General features: G+C 47.2%; 1 protein-coding gene across 4 annotated transcripts in view; it reads right to left on the reverse strand.

Annotated features, from left to right (window-relative positions):
* Nucleotides 1–16,933, reverse strand: part of LOC131398520 (protein HIRA) — a 108,379-nt gene that overhangs the window by 53,100 nt on the left and 38,346 nt on the right. For all 4 annotated transcript variants that reach the window (XM_058532143.1, XM_058532140.1, XM_058532141.1 and 1 more), the window contains 8 exons: nucleotides 15,626–15,793; nucleotides 13,390–13,503; nucleotides 11,285–11,355; nucleotides 10,633–10,738; nucleotides 8,315–8,530; nucleotides 7,311–7,396; nucleotides 2,403–2,600; nucleotides 21–182 (listed from right to left, as the gene is read on the reverse strand). In XM_058532143.1, coding sequence (XP_058388126.1) covers nucleotides 21–182; nucleotides 2,403–2,600; nucleotides 7,311–7,396; nucleotides 8,315–8,530; nucleotides 10,633–10,738; nucleotides 11,285–11,355; nucleotides 13,390–13,503; nucleotides 15,626–15,793 — 1,121 coding nt within the window. The remainder of the gene's footprint in view (nucleotides 1–20; nucleotides 183–2,402; nucleotides 2,601–7,310; nucleotides 7,397–8,314; nucleotides 8,531–10,632; nucleotides 10,739–11,284; nucleotides 11,356–13,389; nucleotides 13,504–15,625; nucleotides 15,794–16,933) is intronic.

The following is a 16,933-nucleotide window of genomic DNA, read 5'->3' on the forward strand; positions in this document are numbered from 1 at the left end:
CCCATGTATCCACCACCTACCTTTCCACAGCCGTGGGAGCCACACTGGCCAAGGCAGGAGCAGCCGGTGTGGCTTTGGAACGCTCTGTGAATCGGGAGTCAAACGCTTTCATCGGTTCGATCTTGGACGGGGTTGTTAACACGGAGGGTGATGATGCAGCAGGAGTAGAGGTAGCATTCACACTAGGGGTGGAGTGAAGAAGATGGGAGAGCACATCAAGGATTTGGGGGTCTGTCTGGGATTTGCATTACTTGAAGCCAACTGAAAGGGGCACAAATATCAAACTTCTATAAACAATATCAAGATGTGATCTACTATTCCCAACTATTTCTTTAATATTGCCATGTGTTAAAATCCTGGAAATTTGGCTATCTGAGAAGGTCAAGAGCAAATGCACTCACATATGCCCTACTGTATTGTTCTCAGAGCTTCTAGGGGTAGCATGAGACCAAAAGAGTGGTTTTTACAACCCTTTTTTCTCTATATATAGCCCCATCTCCACAACCTGAATACAGCAACTCCACCCCAAACCACTCCAATCACCAGCTTTTCCTGCTTCGATAGTGGGGCTGATGAGAAAGCCCCACCTGGGTTCCTGAAGCCACTGTCTATTCCTGGACGTCATCCTCAGCCACGCATCCTCTGGTCTTGGGGGCCCCTCCCACCTCAGCGTGACAACCACACGTTCTTCACACTCTCCTCCAAGTGCTCACCCCACAGCCCTTGCCTTCTACTCTACAGAGAAAGAAGAGGCACAGGCATGAGCTTGCCAGCTTCCTCCCATGCCCAGGTGCATCCCATTTGCTGGGTCCCAAAGCCACCAGGCCTCCTACTGACCACATCCAGGCTAACAGCCCTACCCTCAACCTGGGCCCCATACCCGATACCTGGCAGGCATTCTGGATAGCCCTCTCCTCCTCTCCCACGACCTGCAGGACCAACTGTTGAAACATTTCTCAGATGTGGCTCTCTGTCCTTCCCCAGACACCCTTCCTCCCAGAAGGGTTTGCTTCTTAACTGGTCTAGCTGCTCCATCTCGTTCTCATCCACCCTCACACTTCCCTGAGACGTGCCACTTGGCACTTGATGCATGCCTCCACAGCCACGACACCAGAGCCCAGAAGTAGGAGGCTGTGATAACACAAGATCCCCTCCCCGCCAATGGAGAATCACTCTAATAGTATCAGCTGTGTGTACAAGGGTCATGGCTAAATTTGGGCACCACTGCCTGCTGGAGTGATCTTCCTAAGATGCATATCTCAGAGCTTTCTGTATCTTCACTCTAGGGAGAAGCTCAGAAGCGCAGCTTTCTCCCCCTTTTCCACCTTTCCTCAGGGGCTCTGCTTTTGCTGCTGTCTTTATTCCCCATACCCTTCCACTGGTTGGCTTGTATGGGCCCTGAGCAGGGCACTCTCTGAAAAGCCTTCTTGAGACCTGCCCACCAACCCCCTCGGATGGCTGGCCATTTTTGCCCAGGGGACCCCAGGAGCCATCCCCGCACCCTTGTGGCTGCCTCTTCCCCCACAGCTTACAAACTCCCTGAGGACGAGGACCCACCAATAAACCCCCTGAAGATGCTGGGTGTAACCCAGAGCAGTTGCTGGGCAAATATTCACTGAGTGCATGGCTCCTGGCTCTTATTAATGCTCACCTGGTTTCCAGGTAATGGTCAGTGAAAACATGGGCTCCCTGAGTGAATGTAATTCTGAGAGTGTGAGGGGGGTCTATGGCCCAGCACATGAGCACCCTGCCTGTGGCAATGCCACCAAGAGTTCAGTGAGGGCCTAAGCCACCTCCAGTGTAGACGTGCCAGAAGGTGGTGCTGACCATGCAGCAGGCGATGTGTCACTGGCCAGTTCCCACCCTTAGTAGACTGTTCCTGGGACTGCATCTTCCCCTAGCAGGTGAAGTCCTCATGACCCTGTGAATTAGACTTACCTGAACAAGGCCTCCCTTCTGAGTAGGCCCTCATCTGAAATCAAGCATCTCATTCTTTCTTTTTTCTTTTTTTTTGTGAGGAAGATCAGCCCTGAGCTAACATCCGTGCTAATCCTCCTCTTTTTGCTGAGGAAGACCAGCTCTGAGCTAACATCTATTGCCAATCCTCTACCTTTCCCCCTGCCCCCAAAGCCCCAGTAGATAGTGGTATGTCATAGCTGCACATCCTTCTAGTTGCTGTATGTGGGACGTGGCCTCAGCATGGCCGGAGAAGCGGTGCGTCGGTGTGCGCCCGGGATCCGAACCCGGGCCGCCAGTAGTGGAGCGCGTGCACTTAACCGCTAAGCCACAGGGCCAGCCCATCTTTTTTTCTTTTTTATTGACGGGACCACAAAGCGTCTCTGGAACCGTGCCCAAACCTGAATTTTCTCCAGGGACAGGAGCAAGTCTTGGGGCTCACTCACCTGTCCTTACTGACAGAATCGCCTGCAGGCCTGGCGCCGGCTGCTGCCATAGGTTCTATGGAAGGTTTCGAGGCGCCGAAGGAGTTGGGGGTACTGGAGTCCAGGGGCAGTAGCTGTGGACTGCTATGAGAGGAGAGCATGGTGCCTGCCAGGGAGCCCGAGAGTGGGATGCTGTTAAAGAATGCTGTGGAGAAGTCCCTGCCATCAAGAAGAACAAAAGTCAGCCTCAGAAATCAGATGCCACAACAAGGACTTTATACATTCTAAGTAACTTTTTTCGGGGTCCAAAGGTAAGTTATTTTCATGGAAGAAAATCTGCAAGGTTACAGAAAAGTAAAAAGAAAACTAAAATCACTTCATACATTATGCTTAATTGAATCTGAGATGAACTGGTACTTTATGTACTGCTAAGAAAAAACTGTGAGAAATATAATTGCCAGATGCCACTGATTATAAGATACACCCCGACCTCAGAGGCGTTAAGATGTCCAAACTTGTGTCTCAGAACGAATGAAACGCAGCATAAAGAGCAGGCCTCCCTTTCATTATGGGCTGTATGGATGTACCATAATTTACCTAACCAGCCTCTACTGAGGAACGACCAGGCTGTCTCCCAGCTTTTTCTGTAACAGACACTGCTGCAACAGGAGGCAAGATACTGCAGTGTTAAGGTTGAGGGCCCTGGGCCAACTCAACCAGGTCTCACTCCTCTGCCATGCACAGGTTCTAGGACCTTAGGCACTTCAACCACTCTGTGCTTCAGGTTCCTATCTGCAAAACAGAAAGTGACAGGACTTTCCCCATGAGGCTGCTGTCAGGACTAAAGTCGTTAGCATAGCACACACACAGAACACATAGTAGCTGCTCAAAGATGCTTGCTATTATAACTGTCATACCTGTTGCTTCACATATTACATGGGATAAATTCCTAGAAGTGGAATTGCAGCAGCAAATGGAATGTTCACTGATGAGTTATGATAAATAGTTCTAAAGTGCCCTCCTTAGAGGTTTAAATTATAAGCTGAGTATGAGAGTGCCTATTTCCCCAAACCCACACCCCAAACAGCTTTATCAAATTTCTTGATACTTGACAAAATGATAAAAAATGGTATCTTACTATAGTTTTAATTTGCAACTATTTTGATGTGAGGTTCAAATTCTTTCACATAGAAGCATCTGATTTCAATCATTTTTTTTGTGAACTGTCCATATGCTTTACTATTCTATTTGTTTATTGGTCATTTTTATTGATTGTGAGACCTGCTTACATATTTAAAAATTTCTTATATGAGCAGGAATTATTTTCCCCAGGATGTTGTTGACTTTTTTTTTTTTTTAATTTTTTGTTTATTGCAGTAACATTGGTTTATAACATTGTATAAATTTCAGGTGTAATGTTGTTGACTATGGTGCAATTTTCCTTGCCAAAAAATGTTATTTTTGTGTGGTCTAAATTCTGTGCCATTTGTAGAAGACTTTCTTTACCTCTGAGATCATAAAAATATTCTTCTATGGAATCTTCTAAAATTTTAAACAATGAAAAAGTCAAACATTAAAAAAAAAATCTCTGAGCTGTTCAGAATGTTATCTAATTTTAAGTTGTAAGGTAGGGATCCAACTGTTTCTAGAGGGTACCAGTAGTCCTGACTTCCATTTATTGGATTAGCTAATGTTTCATCACTGATCCAAAATGCTACCTTTAAAATTCCCATAAATATTTGGGCTTATTTCTGGGTTTTCTATTGTATTCCATTGTTCTGTCTATTCATGTGTCAGTACCTCACTGTTTTAACTATTATAGCTTGTAAGTTTTAATTCTGGTGGGGCTAGTCTTCCCTGATTAATTTTCTTTTTCAGAAATATTTCAGCTATTTCTATTTATTTTTCCACATAAGTTTAGAATCAGCTTGTCTGATTCTGAAAACTCCTGTGGTTATTTGTATTGGCTCATGTTTCATTTATAGGTTGAGAGAGATCTGTCATCTTTGTGATGTTGAGTCATCCTAGCTATGAAACGGGTGCACTTCTAGTTGTTTCTTTGAATTTTCTTTTAGGTCTCTCAGTAGGGTTTTAAAATTTCTCCTCAGAAAGATTTACATTTCTTGTTACATTCCAGGTATTGCATTCGTGAAAGTGATTTCTTCCTTTATATCTTCTAAAGGTAGTTGGTGCTACTTGATCTCATTATGTCAGTTGTATCCAGTTACCTTATTATCTTCTTTTATTGTCTATGGCAGTTTTTCCAGTTGATTCTCCTGTAGATCATATCATCTTTAAATAATGATACAGCTTACCACCTCTTTTCTAATTTATTCTTCCTTTTAACTAACTGTAGGAGCGAGGACCTCTAGAACAATGTTAGGTTATACTCACGAGAGTAGATATTTGTTTAGTTTTTGAATTTAATTTGAAATAAGATAGTTTGTCAAGTTAAGGAAGCATCTATCTATTCCTTTTTAATTGAGTTTTAAATTAGAACAATGTTGAATTTAATAAAAATGCATCTTAGGCATCTATAGAGATGATCATATATTTCTTTTGATTAACATGCAGAAGTAAATTAAGTTTCCCAAAATTTGAACCACCATGCTTTCCTGAAATAAGCCTTACTCTGTCATAGTGTACTGACATTTTAACACACTGCAAGATTCTGTTACTATTTTATTAGGATTTTGCATTGACATTTGGAATGAGATTGATCAGGAATTTATCACGTTTTATCTTTGTAACATTTTCATGTAAATGTTGTGTTCATTTCAAAAAAGGATTTTGCGGGGCCAGCCCGGTGGCGCAAGTGGTTAAGTGCACGCGTTCCGCTGCGGCGGCCCGGGATTTGCCGGTTCGGATCCTGGGCGCGCACCGACGCACTGCTTGGCAAGCCATGCTGTGGCGGCATCCCATATAAAGTGGAGGAAGATGGGCATGGATGTTAGCCCAGGGCCAGTCTTCCTCAGCAAAAAAAGAGGAGGATTATTGGCAGATGTTAGCACAGGGCTGATCTCCTCACAAAAAAAAAAAAAAAAAGATTTTGCAAGCTTTCCTTCTTTTTCTACAAACTTGAGTGTTTCCAATAGTATTAGAATGATCTGTTCCTTAAAAGTTTGTTAGAATTTCTCTGCGACACCTTCTTAGGCTGGTGGCTTTAAGCTCTTTGATAGTGTCCTCTGTTTCCTCTATAGTAATTCATCTGTTCAGATTTTCTTCAGTTTTGGTAATTTTATTTTCCTCAAAATCATCTATTTTCAAGTTTATTTGCATAGAGTTCAGCAAAGAAGTCTTTCCTCCTTTTGATTTATTCTTTATCTGTGATTATTTCCCATTTATTTGTACTTTAAATATTTGTGATTTCTTTTCTTTCTTGATTAGTTAAGCTAATAATTGCCTATTCTGCTGCTACTTGTTTTAACATGGGAATCAGGAGAGCAAAAAAGCCTTTAAGACCAAAAGAATCAAGTTCTGGTGCCAGAAATATGCACCCTGTGGCAGAAATCTGGCTCAAGTCCAGGAAGGAAGCCACCTACCTCTGCCTTCTCACCAGGTGAGGCCTGGAAGGATCCAAAGAACAAAAGTGCCACCATCACTACCACCACCTCCATGACCCTCACTCCTCCCACAAGCCCTGCAGTGTTCAAAGCACAGTCACATACTTCTCTCATTTGGTCCTACTAAAAGGTAGGCAGGTGGCATTATCCTGTAGGTTCACAATGGGAAAAAGGCTTGATCAAAGGAAAACCACTCTCTGGGAGGAGTCAGGAGACCTGGTTCTGGCTCCACCTGGTCAGGTCTCTGCCCTCAAGGGCCTTAGAGCCTGCACACCTAACACAAGGTCAGATCAGCGCATCATACGACTGAAGGTGACTGACTTCAAGGAAGATTTGGAATAGCTCATGGATGAACAACTGCAAAGTGCAGAGGACTACCGTGTGTGGTGCCCTGAGCAGATTGGCTGAATGAGTATAAAACCCAGAGTGAATCACCTTGACAATGGGGGTCTATTTCTTTCATGCAGGGCCTTATCATCCTTTGAATCAACATATATCCCTTTGGGGAGAATGACCAATACAAAAGCAAGCCTGACTACAGATGTTGAGACAACAGCAAATGGTGACTAAGCCCACTCCTCCCTTTTCCCCTCTCAGGAAAATGTGCCTCAAAGCCCCACCCTCCGCCCAGCAATTCTACTTCTGGGAAGTATCCTGAGGGAACAGTCACAGGTGTGCTCAAAAATTCATTTACAATCACAAAACTGGACACAAACTACAAGTCCACAGTTAAAGGGCTAGTTAAGTAAATCATGGTGCACTCACAGGCTGGGAACCTGGACAATCAGCAAGCCATTGCTTCAGAGGACTATTTATTAAAATGGATGCAAGGTCAAGATACAGGAACAAGTAGGGAAAAAAGACTGGAGATACAGATACCAAAATGTTAATAGTTGATTATGTCTGAGAGACTGAAGTATTAGTAACATTTATGTTCTTCTTCAGGCTTTTACTATTTTCAACAACGTGTATATATTCCTTTCAGAATCAGAAAAAGGCTATAAAAAGGAAAAGAAATAGAAAAAAAATCAGTCCGACTTCTCTCTGGCGTGTCTTCCAACACCCTAACAATGAAGCAGGGCAGGCTGTGAGGACACACTGGCCCTGGACAGGCTCCTCCCAGCCTGTGGCAGGCTCCTCCCAGCCTGCCTTCAGCATGAGTGAAGTACGCATAAGGGCTCTGTGGGAAGTGGGGCCTTTGAGGCTGGTGGGAAGCTGGGCGCAACTCCCTCACTTCCAGATTCTATGGGTCAGACTGGCCCAAGAGCCTGTGAAGGTCCTGATCACAACAGTGCTAACTGGCGAAAGGAGAGAGGAAGACCTCCCCCAGATAAGGCCACAAAAAGCTCGGTGAGTGAACGAGTACCCGGTGTCCAGCTGTGCTATGCAGAGAGGCGTGATTCTCCTCCGACCATCTGCCGTCCGAGTCTCAACTTGTTTCTTTAAAAGATTCTGGCAAAGTAGAGGGATATAAATGAATGGAAGAATTCTGCCAACTATCTCCAAATATCAAGAAATAAAGCTTCTAAGGAAATGTATTCTAACTTCCCTTTCTATAGCCTTTCCGGTCCAACTAAACTAAGCTGCCTAATCAAAGAACAAGCGTTTTTACCACAGTGCATGCTCAACTTCCTACACAGTAAAGTAGCAAGGACAGAAAGCTCCTAGTTCAACCAGCTCCAGCACCTTCCTCTCCATCACCAGTACTGCAGGCCTGGCCAGGTGCCCAAGGCAGGGAGCATGTGCCAGGCTGGCTACCCCTGCCTGGCAGCCATGGGGCTCAACAGGGAAACTAAAAAATGAGACCTGTACCCTACACTTGTCCCTAAGCCATGATTTGCAAACTTTTACTGCAGGCTTATAACCAATCACTCCCAGTCACACATTGTGTCTGAGTCACGTGGGGAGGTTTGTCACCCTGTGCAAGCTCCTGGAGATGGTTTAAGCTCTCCAGGTCTCCAGATCCCAACATTTCCTGCCCCATCTTCACCACCCCCTTCCCAGTGAAACATGAGCTTCCAGAGGAAGAAGCAGGAGCCCACATGTGTCTCCTAAGGGCAGAGCCTGAAACCCAATATTCTCAGTTACCTAGAATTTCCTAGAAAGGCTAGAAGTGAGGTTTGGAAGTGCCTATAGAGATGACCTCCTCTAGAGCTCCCTGGGACAAGGAGGCCTTTGATAAAGGTGCCTTAGGCCTCATTACTACCTCATGCAGCTGATGACAACGGAGCCAAATGGCCCCAAGCTGGCTTACCCCTGGGTCCTCTCCAGACAGAGCACATATGTGCTTCCCCACCACTCATGTCTGTCCCCTTGCCCTGTCCCTGGACACATGCCCAGGTGGCATGAGTGCCACAGCTGAGCCCTCACCTTCCTGATGTCTTCCAGACTCTCTCCATTAACGACACTGGTGACTGAGGCAGCCGAGCCTGTCTCCCTGGCTGTGGCACTCTTCTGGTCCAGCTGCTGCTGTTGCTGCCTCCGCTGGTACTTGAGCATCTCAGGGTTCTCGATGACGGCTGTGGAGAGTTGGGCCTCGGTCATGATGGCCAAGCTCTTGCCATAGGTAGACTGGTGAATGCGGCTCTAGAGAAAGCAGAGAGAAGTGCAACAAACCGGAGATGAGCAGCAACGTAGTGGATATTGCCCACCAGTTGGCAAGCTGCATGTTGACTTTCTTGGCTCTGAAAGCAGAAAGGGCTCTGGGCAGAGGTTCCAGAGCCTGGAAGCTCTGCCTAGAGCCCAGGATGCCAGCTTTCTACCACCTCCCACCCTGTATTGCCTGCTGCTGATTAGATGACTCTTGAGGTCTTTTACCCTCCCTAGATGTTTACAGCCTCCTGTGTATCTATAGCTGGGGAAGAAAGCAAATGAATAACCAATAAGAAAACACCTACCACAAGGTCTGGTGGAACAAATGGCAATAAACATCTGCTGAACTAAAATTAAGACACTCAAATTGCTAACTTGAGGCTCTTAAATCACTCCAAGGATCACAAACACTTTTTTGGAATCAGACACTGAATCCCCCAGTCTACTTGCACTGCTCCTGTCTGCAGCCATCAGCCCCACGAGGTTGGAGGTTGCCACGGGGCTGCTAACAGTGTCTCTAAGAGTAAGGAAGGCCTGGCACAGAAGACATGGGGGAATCCTTCTCTGCCACTCTTGTCCCCCAACATGTCCTCACCCTTCTGAGCAGGGCCCCTCCCTCTCTATTCCCAGGTCTCATTAGTCCTGTGCCACAACAAGCTGGACAAGACCTTATGTGGGCAGGGATAGTGACCCCAGCAGACCGGAGCGATGGTGTGATGATGAGCAGACTCATACAAGGATGTGCTAACAATCAGCGTGGAGGACATCTGCCTCACAGCCGAGGATGCTAGGCAGGGGAGGCGGGACCCTGGGACCTGCTCCTGCAGGAGCTCGTGTGCTTGCAGCTGGCCAGGAAATCCCCCACTTGCCACCTTGGCTCCTACTCCCTCTCCCCTGAATCTTTCCCCTGGAATCTCGAGGCAGAATTCAGTTTGGCCCTAGCGTTCCTCAAACACAGGGTCCCTGTCTGTCACCTGGGGAATGGTAAGCTAGACAGGGTTATTATGTAGGCTTCCAGTGCGACTCTCCGGAGAAAGGGGAGTGGACAGTGATCCAAGGTTACATGACGACAGGGACGAGGTGGAAAGAAGACCTGAGGCCACTGAGACACTCATCCTTTCATTGACAAATGACTGCTGGGGTGCCAGGCCCTGTTCTAGGTGCTGCCAATAAGGCAGACCCCAATCCCCGAGGGGTTTACATCATGGCGGGGTGTCACACAGTAGCTTAAGAGGGAGCTTCTACCAGCAATTGCATCACTAAAGGGAGAGCTGCCCACCTGCTCTGGCTTTCATAGTGCTCCTTTCAGACGAATGAATACCTTTCACTAAGTGTTGGCAAAGGCCCATTTGTAGAAATGGCAGATTTCTAAGTCTACGGTAGGTAAAGCAGAGCCTTTCCCAAAGCCCTGAAGAAGGGCACATGGGCCACACTGTCCCGGGCAGAGCACAGAGGAGAGGAGGCCTGGCCCAAGCGCAGTGGGCCTGGCTCATGCTTCCATTCTCATACCTAAGGGTCCTGTGTGGTCTCAGCAAAGGGCTGCACTATTTTCAGAGGCTTAGTCACCGCACTGATGAATTGGAGAAGCCCTGTCTTGAACGGTTTTATATAATTTAAATGAAATAATATATGCAAAACACATGGCCCAAAATCTGGCATACAATAAGCACTAAGAAAGGATCAATATCACTGTTATAGTTGCTGCTCCATGGCAACTATGTCAGTACCAGACAAGGGGAAAATGACGTGAGCAGGGACCCTTGGGAGCCACTCCCGCTTTCTCCTAGGGGGGAAGCCTCCCAGTGTGTAGCTAATTATCAGGTCAAGAAGAGATGCCTAAAGTCGTTTTTTTCTTAATTCCAGAACTTATTTCTGACATGAATAGACTCATTTTTAAATTAATCTATTTTGTAAAGAAGATAAGGATTACAATCTATAAAAGGTGAATACCCAATAACACTTTAAGAAACAATGTGTCTATGTCATAAGAAGAGGGTCCGATTGAAGTGGTCTCTCAGAGCTATGGTGGCTATTTCTGTAGTCCCAGAGCATTCGCAGTATATGGGCCACCAGCCGGCGGTGTGTTGGTCTCCTACCTTCTCCTCCTCGCTCAGGGGGTCTCCAAGCTCATCTTGGGAGAAATCTAGGAATGCCACAGAGCCATCCATGGAGCACACCAGAATGCCCAGCCCATTCAGAGTCCTGAAAGAGATGGCTGTCAGCAGCTTGGAAGCAAGTGCCTGCGGTGGTCACCCATGCTTCAGTGGCAGGGCAGGGCTCTAGGCAGATGCTGGAAACCCCTGGTAGGGGTGGGGATGGGGGGAGACAATCACGTCCCAGAGGGCTCTGGTGCCCTTTAGTTCTAAGCACGTGTACGAAATATCATGTGTTTTGTAAGAATTTCATTTTTATTTATCTTATTTTTGAAACTATTTAAAAAAAATGTGAGGGAGTATACATCTAAATGAGGTCACCGAGAAGCAGAAAATGTGTCTCCACATCTATGCTCATCTGGTTCCTGCAATGCCAGAGAGTGAAGTGGAGCTAGGATCATAGCGCTCTCTTTTTCCCAAACACTAGTTTGTCTGCCTTTCCTGAGTCATGTGCAAACAGCACCCTGGGGTTCTGCTCTGGCTGCAACACAAGGGTCTCCGGTCAGCTGACCCTAATCACATCCAGGAGGCCTCGTGTTCCAATACGTGGCTTCTCCTTTCCTAGCCTGTGCGTCATAACAAGAATCCATCTTACCAGGAGATATCCATGATGGATTTGTCAAACAGCTCATGGATGACAACCAGAGGCCGTTTCAGACAGGTGAGCTGGAAGGAAAAAAGCAGCAAAAGTTAATGCAATAACTGAAAACCACTTTTGGTCCACTCAGCTCAGTTAATACTATCAGTCCTCAGTTAATACTATCAGTCCTAGAAGACTTGGTTGGAGTTTTTGCTGACATACAGGATATATTCACCTCTCTTCACAGAGCAACCACCAAAATCCCAAACTGTGGAAACCAAAGCCTGCCAAAAAATGCAGATGAGAGTGCTCCTGCCTGAAGGCGTCTGGCCGGGGAGATGGCTTTGTACACACAACCAGCAACAAAGAAGGTGTTGCTGGGAGGGCCATGACCTGAGCAGAGAAGGTTTACCAAGCAGGGGACGGGATGCCAAGGCCTGGACAGGGGATGAGGCAGCAAAGGCAGCTCCTAGGACAGGAAAACAGCCTCCAAGAGAACCCAGCACCTCTTCTCTGGGCCCAAGGATTTCTGGTACACATGTATATCCAAGACTCGGTGTAACTAGCTATTATTATGTCACACAGGCTCATTCTATAAGTGTGTGTAGATAGTACAGAAACAGACAAAAACAGTTTAAGTTGCCCTTAATCCAGACCCAAAGTTAACCACTATTAATGCTTTGATGAGTTATTTTCTTCTGATCTCTCTTGTGCAAATATTTTATTCTTTAAAATAAGGCACATGGTTGTGCCTGCTTTTTCATTTAATACATAATGAGCATGTCATTAAATATCCTGTAAAAACCTGTTTTTGATAACTGCATAACATTCACCACATGCATACTCGTTATCTAGTCATTCTAACATTGGGCCGTGCACTGTCTCCACGTTCCCACAGCTACAGCGAAATTCATCTCTCATATACTAGTGTCTGACCACCTTGCTGACAGGTTCTGGAGCACAGGTGGCCAGCTGGATAGGAATACACTCACTCCTGCAGAGCGACCAGCAGGTGCTGAGGAAGCTTCTGGGAGGCTGGGACTGCATGTGGAGGGGAGGAGGAGCTGTAGCCACTCTAGTGCCGAGGAGAGGGCTGGAGTCTGAATTACCTGGAAACCACAAGAAGAATCTTGCCCTACCCTAATTCCACTTTCAGAAAAAAAATACTCCTGCCCTTCTCCCAGAAATGTGCCTACAGACCCCTCAGAAATCTAGAATGTGTGAATACCTGGATCTTGATCAGTGACGTTTCAGTCAAGGCACCATGAACAGAGCCCCAGGCCAGGAGAAGCCCAGGAAGAATACACCTGCAACTGCCTATGATGGAACTAGGGTTCAGGTTCTGGAATGGGTGCTACATGAGTATTGGGCCTAAAAAAATCGTAATGTACACAGCAATCGACTTCTCTGCAACAAACAATTCTAATAAATGCAGCCAGAAGATAACCTTCAAATCTACAACTTTAAATCCACTCTGCTTATGGGGAAATCAATAATAAGGAAGAAACTATTGTTAAACACAACATATACAAATCTCATCAACAATATGCCAAGTGAAAACAACATAAGACACAAAAAAGTAAACAGTGCACAACTCCATTTATATGAAGTTCTAAAACAGGCAAAATTCATCAATGTGACAGACATCATTAAGGGTGACTGCCTTGGTCAAGGGTGGGGTCTTGGCTAGGCAGGAACAGGGGAGTGTTCTAGGGTGGTGGTTACACTGATATAAACAGGTATGACAATGCACTGAGCTGTATACTTCAGGTGAATACACTTTATGTAGGTTCTATGTTGATACCAAGGTTTTTTTTTAAAAAGAAGTAAACACAACATGCCAACTATGGCCCTGACCACTGAGAGTGTTCCCTGAGTCTGGACACCAGAGCTGCTCTGGTTGGGGGTCAGGGCGGCCTCTCTTGGCTGGGCCCAGACTCAGTCTTCAGTGTTTCCTTCCAGAGTATCAGGAAGGCCTGATCTCAGGTATACGGCAGAAGCACACACTGAGCACCACCGAAAGTGGGAGTCTCTCCTCTTCCAGGCCTCCAGGCTCCACCTCCTTCACCAGCACACCTCTCCCCTCCCCACTGCAGCAAAACCTCATGGTGGGGGCTCACCCAGACAGACAGAGAACGGTCCTTGCTGCCAACAGCACAGCAGCAGTATGGGCAGCTGGGTTTTGCAGAACTCCCATTCTTCTGCTTCTTTTTGAAGATTTTTGGGTTGAATTTCTAAGCCAAATAACAAATGTTAAAATAATTAATCAAGCATCAAGCATGTACCCCATGGCAAGTATTAGAAACATACCATAATCCCAGCCCACAGGTGGGAGCCCACCCCTGGGCACTCAACACACATTACTTCATTGTCACAACTACCTAAGAGGCAATTTTTTTGGGGGTGAGGAAGAGTGGCTCCGAGCCAACATCTGTTGCCAATCTTCCTCCTTTTGCTTGAGAAAGACCATCCTCGAGCCAACACCTGCACCAAACTTCCTCCACCTTGTACATGGGACACCGCCACAGCACTGCCTGATGAGTGGTGTGCAGGTCTGCGCCTGGGACCCAAACCCATGAACCCTGGGCCACCAAAGCGGAGCACGTGAACCCAACCACTACGCCACCAGCCCGGCCCCAGCAGGCATTTTGCTGAGGATGAAACAGAGGCTCAGAGAGGCCAGAAAACATGCGCCAAGTCACCAAATGAGTAAAGGTGAGATGCGGATTTGAAGTTGGCTCTACCAACTGCCCAGTTCTGGGTGTGCAGCCACCTCAATAGCATGGGAGCTACTGAAACTGGCCCTCTGCATCCCTACTGGTCTGGGCAGGGCCAGCTCCAGGACCCGGACTTTAGGGACAAGGTCCTGAGGGAGGACAAAGGGATTGTTAGGAGAGGTCCACTCCATTAATCCCTTCCTCCTCACTGGATTTGTTGCTCAGTCAAAACTGTCTAGCAGAGATTGACCAACCATGCATGATCTCACTGGGCCAGGGATGATGGCTATGTCATGCTAAGCTCAGTCCAGGGGGCTGCCCTCAGCGTAACCTGGGCATCACTGTTGGAAGCACATACTGAGCTCTCTGCTGCCTTCCTAAATTGAAAGGGGTGGGAGCTCTAGACTCAGTGAGAATCCCCAAGCCAGGACAACTGAGCAAGAAGGGTGGTTCCTTAGAGCCTGCTACCAGGTGGCCCAGAGGGGTTCTAATTCTAGAGGGCAGGCAGAAATGGCTAGGAGTACACAGAGACTGGAGAACATGGAACCCAGAGGCGTGTACCCTGGGCTTGAATCTCCACTACCACCGAGTTGGCTAAGGCCTCAGCACCGTGACCTCACAGAGCCGTGAGCTCAGAGCCGCTCTTAGGGTGGCTATGAGGATCACATGAAAGAGTCATGTGGAAGCACTGTGCTAACCATGAAGCAGTGCTTTTCAAACATTTTAGCAACAAGGTCTTGGTTTCAAAACAAATCCTACATGGAATTCAATACAAAAAAAATTAAATAAGCAATATTTTATCTGTATAAAGTTCATATTTTAAGTCACAATATATGATATTTATTATCAATTTACACACGGGAAGGATGAGCCCATTTGGTGGATACAAAAGACTGAGATCAGGGTCCTGGACAATCCTTTACTTTCATCCACCTTAGCCTGCCAATCTATTTACTTTGTTTTGGTTGCCCAGGATTGAGAAAATCCTGGTCTCACAGGTTGTTCACAACTGCTCAACAGCTTGCCTTGGGCACTCTCAGGATACTCTTCAATTAAAGTAATCCAGAGCATAAAAGGAGTAGCTGGATACTCTTTAGAGCCTGAAAGATTAACAGTAGCCCACATCTTCTGGCACCTCTCACCTTCCACGTCAAGATCAGGCGAGCAGCTCCAGACTCAGGGTAAGCACTCCAGTGATCCATAGCATGGCCTTGCAGCTACGACTGGCCGCTGCTGGGGTGCAGGGACAAGCACACGTGCTCGGCACATGCACCAGAACCGAACCTGTGTTTCCTGGAGGCTGACAAGTGGGCCACTTGTCAGGACCACCATGCTTGAGTACCCATGTAGTGCAGACCTACAGTATTCCTAATCAAAGTCTGGTTTTGGTGATATTCATCACATTAAAGTCTGTCAATAAAACACATGAGCGTGTATTCTATTTTGTAAAATTAGTTTTTAAATATTGAAACATAAGTATTTAAAATGAAATAAGAATGTGACATGTGCTGAACCTCAGAGCCCACCACCTCAGTCATAAACGGGACCCAGCCTTGAGGAGCACGGCACTGCCCAGGCTCTGAGGGTACCACTCAGGGTGGTGCTGACAGCTGGCCAACCTGAGACTGAACACACTCACCACAACTGTCACAGCTTTCCGGTGCCCGACAAAGTCCATGTTGGTTTTCCAGCCCTCCCGTTCGATGATCTGGGCAGTGGGGCCGGAGTTGTTCATGGCGTGAGCAGACACTAGGTAGTGCCCGTCAGGTGACCAGCTGAGCCGCAACACATGGGTCGTTCCTCCACACTGAAAGAAACATCCGTGCTTGAAAGGAGCTCAAGGTCAACTTTGTGACCAAAACTCTGGCCCCGAGAATATAGTCAAACTCTGACTGACAAATGTATGATGGAATGTGCACCCAAGAGTCTGGCTACACCGACAGCTGTAACTCCAGTCTCTCCAGATGATTCAACAAGAATGGCTGTCAGATGAGACTGGAAGGTGTGGCATCCTACACTCCCCCACATCACAGTGTGTAGGCCCTGAGGGGATCTGCAGGAGGCCACCTCTTTTAACTATCAACTCTGCATGGGCCAAATCTATCTGGCCACTGACCCCTTTTTTCTGCTAAGCACCTGCTAACTGCACATATGAGGTCTGCAGAGCATTCACTGCAGCAGAGAAAGAGCCCTGCTGACCCTCAGGAGCCTGGGCAGAAGCCTGTCTCTGTGCTGCAGCCGTGACCATGCGTCATCACCTGCTCTCTTGAGCCCATCTCCTCGCCCAAAGCCTGGTGATGCTACCAGATGAGGAGAGGTGTGTAAAGTCTGTATAAACTGTAAAATGCACAGCAAAAAGGCAATGTTCCCCTGACCTAGACAGAGGACTCAGGCAGGGCATCCCTTCACATCATTCCTCCTGCAAAGTGAGATGTATCAACCAAAAGCCAGCCCTCTGAAGCTCAAGGTCGATCCAGGACAGCCCTAAAGACTTAGGGGTTAAGATCTTGGCCTCATGGCCCTAGAGGAGAGCAGGACAAGGCAGGGCCTGAGTGCAGTGACACACGCCTGCCTCAACTTCCAGCTGGGCCCTAGACCCAGGCAGGACAAGCCCACTCCAGAGGCTGAAGAGTGCTGCCAGTTCCCGCTGGAATTCCAAACACTTCTATCCCGTTTCCCACAGCCACTGCCAGGAGCCCAGCCTGCAGGGTCCCCCGCTGGCCGGCAGCCAGGGCCCTAAGGAGCTCCAGAAGGCGTGAGGGCCCATGTCCCCTGTACTAGGTAGCTGCAGCCAAGGAGAACAGAACTAAGGAAGGTGAATGCCAGTGCTAACGTGCCCAGTCCAGGAGCTGCTTGCTGTTGGTTTGGGGAGAACTTAACACACAATGTGCACTTTCCTCCTGCAGCTAGCCCTGACCAGTGGGCGAATGTCTAATTCTTCCTGCAA

The sequence above is a fragment of the Diceros bicornis genome, chromosome 35 (assembly GCF_020826845.1).
Source record: "Diceros bicornis minor isolate mBicDic1 chromosome 35, mDicBic1.mat.cur, whole genome shotgun sequence".
In the NCBI taxonomy this organism is placed as follows: Eukaryota; Metazoa; Chordata; class Mammalia; order Perissodactyla; family Rhinocerotidae; genus Diceros; species Diceros bicornis.